The sequence below is a fragment of the Hyaena hyaena genome, unplaced genomic scaffold (assembly GCF_003009895.1).
Source record: "Hyaena hyaena isolate Hyena2069 unplaced genomic scaffold, ASM300989v1 scaffold_936, whole genome shotgun sequence".
In the NCBI taxonomy this organism is placed as follows: Eukaryota; Metazoa; Chordata; class Mammalia; order Carnivora; family Hyaenidae; genus Hyaena; species Hyaena hyaena.
In genome coordinates, this window is record NW_024081568.1 from 153179 (window position 1) to 161008 (window position 7830).

Here is a 7830-nt window from a genome sequence, read left to right on the forward strand (position 1 = left end):
CCCAACACCATTTGCTGAAGAGACTTTTTTCCATTGGATATTCTTTCCTGCTTTGTCAAAGATTAGTTGGCCATAGGTTGTGGGCCCATTTCTTGGTTCTCTATTCTATTCCATTGATCTATGTGTCTGTTTTTGTGCCAGTACCATACTGTCTTGGTGATCACAGTTTTGTAATACATCTTGCAGTCCAGAATTGTGATGTCTCCAGCTTTGATTTTCTTTTTCAACATTACTTTCGCTATTTGGGGTCCTTTCTGGTTCCATAAAAATTTTAGAATTGTTTGTTCTAGCTCTGTGAAGAAAGCTGGTTGCTCTTCCATTTGAAAACAGTCATATTCCCTTCCTTTCTGAGTGAAATTGCCCTCATGATTGTAAAATGGTTTAATGTTAGAATGGAACCATTCCAAAATGATTTCAAAATGTCATTGTTAAGCCATCTTAGTGATCTCTACATGATTTTTTTACACCTCCTTCAGGAAACAACAAGTGCAGTGAATGTTGCAGCAAAACCTTAATTCCTAGTAAGTATCACCCCGTAAGAGTGATGTACTATCTGCCTGCTGCCTACAGCTGTAAGCCATGATAATAATAGTGATAGAATAGCATATGGGCTTTTTGTGTAGACATTTTTCTAAATATTTCATATATATTTATCGTTGCAAAAACCATATAATGTTGGTACTGTTATTACCTCATTTTACAGACAAGAAAACTGAGGCACAGAGCAGTTAAGTCACATATACAAGGTCTCATAGTTAATTAGCAGCAGAGCTGGGATGAACCCAGGCTGATGCTTACCTGTGAGTGTCTAAAGATACTGCTCATTCACACTCCAGGGGACAGCTCTTAAGAACTATTCACTTTCCTAATTCCTTAGCTTTGGGCACACTTTTCTCTCAATTTACATGTGTCTTTAGAGGAAGCTTACATGTCCTTAAAATCTTGGCTCAAATACCTCACTCAGTATTAACTCATTCCTGAACCTTCCAAATATCATCTTTAGAACTGCCAACCCACCATCACCATGGTTTTTAATTGCCTGTCTTTGCAATGTATCTCGCTGAAGCACAACCTTTGAAATGAGAGAAACCATGCCCTCCTCCCCATTACGTTGAAAGTGACTGACATAAAACTGGTGGCCTAGTGTAGAAGCTAAAAATTTATAATAAGATCAAATCAGTGCAATGCAAAATCTGATTAAAGGATAGAAGAAACTTCACTGCCATGACTTTTCATATAATTTTTAGGGAACTGCCTTTGTAAATGGCCTCGGGGAACCACAGCACCATCACTGAATTCCTCCTCCTCGGCCTGTCCACCAACCCCCACGTCCAGGCTCTGCTCTTTGTGCTGTTCCTGAACATTTACCTTCTGACCATCCTGGGGAACCTGCTGTTGCTGGTGGTGATCAGGGCTGACTCTCACCTCCACACACCCATGTACTTTTTCCTCAGTCACCTCTCTTTCCTGGACGTTTGTTTATCTTCAGCTACTGTGCCCAGGATGCTGAAAGACCTCCTATCAGAGATAAAAACTATCTCAGTAAGGGGCTGCCTGGCTCAAGGCTTTTTTGTGTTTATCACTGCAGGGACTGAAGCCTTTCTTCTCTCAGTGATGGCCTATGACCGCTATGCTGCCATTTGCCACCCTCTGCTCTATGGACAGATGATGAGGAAACAGCTGTGTGTGCAACTTGTAATGGGCTCATGGGGGTTGGGTTTTTTGAATGCACTCATCAACATCCTCCTAGCTGCCAACTTGGACTTCTGTGAGAACTATACCATCAGCCACTACAGCTGTGAGGTGCCCTCTCTCTTTCCTCTGTCCTGCTCTGATGTTTCCACCAACCTCCTAGTGCTGCTCTGCTCCTCCCTGCTTCATGGACTTGGGACATTCTTCCCAATCATTTCATCCTATGCCCGCATTGTCTCCACCATCTTGAGCATCAACTCTACCTCAGGCAAAAGCAAGTCCTTCTCCACCTGTTCCTCCCACCTCATGGCAGTGATCTTCTTCTATGGCTCAGGTTTTCTCCGCTATCTCATGCCAACCTCTGGATCCCCCCTCAAGCTGATCTTCTCTGTGCAGTATGGTGTGATCACCCCCATGCTGAATCCTCTCGTCTACAGCCTGAAGAACAAGGAGGTGAAGGCAGCTGTGAGAAGGACACTGGGAAAGCATTTTCCATGTTCCAGGTGAAAGAGAAAAGCTGCTAGATAATTTTTTTAAATTAGAATAATATGATACTAACCATACATTGAGTGATTTGACTTTAATGAATACTTTCACGGTCTATACTATGTCAGATGTTATGAGATAAGTAAGCAGTGCATAAGAAATGAACACAAAAGTATTAGAAAGGTGTTAACTTTAGTCTAAATAGAAGGAAACAATGGGTTAAATAACTATCTCAATTCAGAAAATGTAGTCATGAAAGTGTTGATTCATTATTCTCAGTACTCACCAAATATTTATTTTGATCTTATTAGTAAAATACGTGTGTCTTAAATCATTATTAGCAATTGAGTTTAAGAAAAGGCAATGAAAGGCATACTTTACTCTTAAGTTAAGGTTCTGGATGGTTGAGTAAAAATAGAAATAGACTTCAGCTATGTGGCAGGAGAATAATGAACTTCAACTGAGTGGCCTTTGGAGATAGGCAAAGGAACTGAAGATGCTGAAGAAAGTGAGTTAATACATTGGGACAGACTCAAATAAACCCTCCAAACCCCTGTTCTTTCTGCTGTAATCTTTCCATGAAAACCTTAAATATGCACATTCATATATATAATACATATATATATAATATATAATTTCTTAGATACATGTGTGAATGAATGGCCTAATCATAACAATAATTAAAATCAAAACACCTAAAAACACATATAGATTAACAAAGAAAGCAAACATTCTTTTAAAAAAGGTGTTCTTGATTATTTCATATGTTCTTGAATTGTGTTTCCTTTGCTTATTTATTTGATAAGCAACAGTGGGGGAGTGGGGGATATTATACTAAAACAGTCTAGTTTGAAAACTTAATAGTTCATTGTAAACAAATAAATGGAATTTTTGATTTGTGTAACAGACAATTTGTACTGAAGACTATAACAGACTTTTACACAAATGCTTCCCTAAATACTCCCAAATGGGAGTATTCAAACCTTAACAGGGTCCTGTGTAGGATTCTAAATACATACATAAAGCAAATGGATTTGGATAGAGTTTAGACAAAGAACTACGCATGTTAATTTTTTTAATCTTTTTCATGTTTTGATCAACAAATCACTTTTACACACCAAAGTTGACTGGACTTGATTTTGCCTAAGAAATTCCGAAGAGAAGATGCAGCCCAGGGGGTGTCATTTGAAAACTACTACTCTCTTTTGTCAAAGATTAGTTGGCTGTATACTTTTGGGTCCACTTCTCATGGCAATGAGAAACAATGAAATCTGGCCATGTGTAGCAACATGGATGGACCATGAGGGTGTTATGCTGAGCGAAATAAGTCAGGCAGAGAAGGACAAATACCATATGTTTGCACGTATAGGAGGATTAGGAGGAACTTGACGGAGGAACAAGGGGGAGAAGTAGGGGGAAATGGTGGGGGAAAGGGAGAGAAGCAAACCATGAGAGACTCATGAATGATGACAAAAACTGAGGACTGATGGATGTGGGGGGGGGGAGGGGGGATGGGCATGGAGGAGGGCACTTGTGGGGATGAGCACTGAGTGTTATGTGGAAACTAATTTGACAATAAACTATTAGGAAAAAAAAAAAAGAAAAGAAAGAAAACTTCTACTCTCTTCCTGCGTGGGGAGCCAGGCCAATACCCCTCTGGCCACTCTTTCTACTTTCAACTCCCACTAGACTCAGAAGAATTTATATTAATGATTAAAGGTCATTGCATCACCTGCATGTTCCAAAGGCCACACCTAAGAGATCCCCACTCATCCTTATAAAATCAGGGTTGACAACACCTTTTTACTACTAACTGTGACTTCAGGTTATGGCCATAGAATTATAAAAGCTGTTGCTCTCACCATGCCCTAACCTGCCAAGGGCAAGGAATTAAACCAACCAGTTGCCTAAACATGGCTGCTCTGTGGACTCATTAAACCCAAACTATGCTTTGTGTAACTGAGACGTGATGTTAGAAACAAGAAAAACTAACAGTGTGAGACTCTTTGAAAGAAGGAATTTTCCTTGGCTATATAAATTTATTGTTAGAATCCAGTAAAGCATTTAATCATCAATAGGATTTTATAAATTTTATCATGATACCAGACGTACATAGAAGCCACTTTCTCCAGGTCATCTTCCTTCTCACTAAATGAATCTAATTAAAGTACTGCAGCCAAGTTGGAGAGCAAATTACCTTATTGAACAGGATATACAGGTAATGTGTGTTTGTGGTATGGGAAGGATTTTGAGGCTGGGTTTATGGCTAAGGAGTTAACAGGTAAAGAATCACAACTTTCCCTTGACTGAGCTCTGGACTTACTGGGAATGGTCAGGACAAGGAACTGGCTGGGCCACCCTAATAAGTCCTATGGGTGACCCAAAGTCAGACTTTAGAGTATATGGTCAAAGCCAGAAGTCATTGGTAAATACGGATGTTTATGCAAATAGAGAATTGTTGTAATCCAGACATAAAGTTTTAAGAAACACAGGGAGTGACATGAGTACATCTGGCCATGAAGGAGAAATTTTGGGTATGAAGAGTGAGGACAATGTCTCAGGATGAAAGCCACAAAGTTAATTGAAATATGTGTATGATAGAGGAATATAAAGAATTTGATGTTCCACTCCTGTTTTAAACAGGCCCCTGAATATGAACATAGAAAAGTTAGTGGCTAGAGCCTTCCTCCTGTGGGCAGAGAGTAGTAACAGTGGGCGCTTCCAACAGAAGCTAGTCCTACAGAATGCACCCCCACCCCCCATTTTTTCTCCTATACGGCCTGGGAGAGAGGTCCAGAATGCTTGGTACTGGATAGAGTCCCTTCTCCCAGCTCCTACTCTGGACAGGATACCCATTCAAGTATTCCCTGGCATGAAATCTTTTCAAGCTTTCTTCTTGCTTACTTTTCTAGAGATTCCAGCCTGTTGCAAGATACGCATCCATCCTACTAATGTGGATGGACCCAGGGGTCTACATGGAGTCCCAAACACTTTCTCTCCCTCTTGTCATCATCTCTGTAGTCCTCCAGCTATGCCTATTGGCAATTACATGCCCTCCTTTCTGAGTGAAGGCACTACAGTAATTGCAAAGTAGAGACAGGCTCAACAGCAAAACAATTCTAAGCTTCTAATTTGCCTTCCAGTGGAGGTGATGAGCAGAGGGGGGAAGCTACTGGTGATGGCTTCAATGTGATTTCTTGCACTTCTCTTGATAAAGACATGTAAAGTAGTAACAATGACTGTAGCATCAGCACCAACAACTTTGGCCTTTGATAGTGCTTCACCAATGTAAAAATATAGGTGACTTTTGCCTAGACTTAAAATCTCAAATAATAGGAAGGAGGAGGAGAAGTAGAAGCAGCAGCGGCAGTAAAAGTAGTAGAAGTAGTAGTAGTAGTAGTAGTAGTAGTAGTAGTAGTAGTAGTGGCAGTAAGGAATAGATGCTTTTCAAGAGCTTTGTAAATAATTTCATATTTAATCCTAAAAACCCTCTGTGGTACTGTTATTATCTTCTTTTCACATGCAAGGATAATGAGGTAAAGAACTTTATGTATCTTGTACATAAAGTCATAGCTAATTAGTGGTGGACCTAGGATTTGATCTTAGTTTGATCTCAGGAGCCCACATGTTTAGCCACTGCTCTATGAAGCTCTCTTATTCCCTAGGCATCAGCTTTTCAGAACTACCCCTATATTAACTACCCATGAACTGAGCTGATTTTTTGGTCTTGAGCCTTTGAGTGCATTTTTCAGGCAAACTATGTGTGTGTGAGAAACACATTAATCATAGACTTTCTCAAAAGTTTTGTCAAATTTTCTCAGTGTACTCAGTGTACTCTCATTATAGACCCTCAATAAATCACATTTGAGCTCCCGTTGCATTAATTACAGCATGCAGTTTTCATGTCCGTGTTCTTCAATAGGGAATACTAAGAACAAGAACATCATTAATCATCTTTTTGTTCTAAGTGGCTGACACAAAACCCAGGTTATAATAGAAAACAAAACTGCTTACTGGGCAATAGTGATATGAAGAGAATCAATGCAATTAGAATATTCCTTGGGGGATAATAGACCTTTGGTTCCTCTGGTGTTTTGTATTATTTCTAGGGAAAGGACTTTGTAAATGGACTTGGGGAACTATAGCGCCATCACGGAGTTTATCCTCCTCGGGCTGTCTGCCGACCCCCAAGTCCAGGCTCTGCTCTTTGTGCTCTTCCTGGGGATTTACCTGCTGACCATCATGGGGAACCTGATGCTGCTGTTGGTGATCAGGACTGATTTTCACCTGCACACACCCATGTACTTCTTCCTGAGTCACCTCTCTTTTGTTGATATCTGCTTCTCTTCAGTCACTGTGCCCAAGATGCTGGAGAACCTTCTGTCTCAAAAGAAAACAATATCAGTAGAGGGCTGCCTTGCTCAAGTCTTCTTTGTGTTTGTTGCTGCAGGAACTGAAGCCTGTCTGCTTTCTGTAATGGCCTATGACCGCTATGCCGCCATCTGCCACCCTCTGCTCTATGGACAGATCATGAGTAAACAGATGTATATGCAACTTGTGTGGGGCTCATGGGGACTGGGATTTCTGGATGCATTCATCAATATCTTCCTAGCTGTGAAGATGGTCTTCTGCAAGGCCCAAGTCATCCCCCACTACAGCTGTGAAATGCCCTCTCTTCTCTCACTGTCCTGTTCCGATATCTCCAGCAACCTCATTGCCTTGCTCTGCTCCACTCTTCTACATGGGCTTGGAACCTTCCTTTTGGTCTTCTTATCCTATGCCCGTATTATCGCCACCATCCTGAGCATCAGCTCCACCTCAGGCAGAAGCAAGGCCTTCTCCACCTGCTCGTCCCACCTCATTGCAGTGACCCTTTACTATGGCTCAGGGTTGTTCCGCCATCTCATGCCAAATTCAGGTGCACCCCTTGAGCTGATCTTTTCTGTTCAGTATACTGTAGTCACTCACATGCTCAATCCTCTCATTTACAGCCTAAAGAACAAGGAGGTGAAGGCAGCTCTAGCAAGAACTTTGGAAAGGTATTTGCAACATATCAGGTGCTGAAATGAAAACAGAGCATGGTGGAGAACTGGAACATATCTGCATGCAAAAGGATATTGAGTTTACAATAGTTAAGATGTACTCCTAACGAAAAAATGAAATCTGGCCATGTGTAGCAACATGGATGGACCTTGAGGGTGTTATGCTGAGCGAAATAAGTCAGGCAGAGAAGGACAAATATTATATGTTTGCACATATAGGAGGATTAGGAGGAACTTAACTGAGGAACAAGGGGGAGAAGAAGGGGAGAAATGGTGGGGGAAAGGGAGAGAGGCAAACCATGAGAGACTCTTGAATGCTGACAAAAACTGAGGACTGATGGAGGGGGGGGGGGGGGGGGATGGGCATGGAGGAGGGCACTTGTGGGGATGAGCACTGGGTGTTATGTGGAAATAATTTGACAATAAACTATTTGTAATAAATAAATAAATAAATAAATAAATAAAGGAAAAATGGAGCAAAAAAAAAAGATGTACTCCTAACTACTTATAATGTCAGATGCCGCAACCTAAATTAGAAGTGCATGAGACAAGGGGCGCCTGGGTGACTCAGTCGGTTAAGCGTCTGACTTCAGCTCAGGTCATGACCTCA

General features: G+C 41.1%; 2 protein-coding genes across 2 annotated transcripts; both read left to right on the forward strand.

Annotated features, from left to right (window-relative positions):
• The first annotated feature begins 1263 nt into the window (after window positions 1-1263).
• Window positions 1264-2199, forward strand: LOC120223028 (olfactory receptor 8S1-like). The gene has a single exon (XM_039221090.1). It carries the CDS (start codon window positions 1264-1266, stop codon window positions 2197-2199), a length of 936 nt encoding a protein of 311 aa, XP_039077021.1.
• Window positions 2200-6303: 4104 nt separating this feature from the next.
• LOC120223026 (olfactory receptor 8S1-like) lies at window positions 6304-7242 on the forward strand. The gene has a single exon (XM_039221088.1). The coding sequence runs from the start codon at window positions 6304-6306 to the stop codon at window positions 7240-7242; it is 939 nt and encodes a 312-aa protein (XP_039077019.1).
• The last annotated feature ends 588 nt before the right edge of the window (window positions 7243-7830 follow it).

Bases quoted from the DNA above. Each gene is read 5' to 3' on its own strand.
- LOC120223028 (XM_039221090.1), top strand. From the start codon at position 1,264: ATGGCCTCGGGGAACCACAGCACCATCACTGAATTCCTCCTCCTCGGC.
- LOC120223026 (XM_039221088.1), top strand. From the start codon at position 6,304: ATGGACTTGGGGAACTATAGCGCCATCACGGAGTTTATCCTCCTCGGG.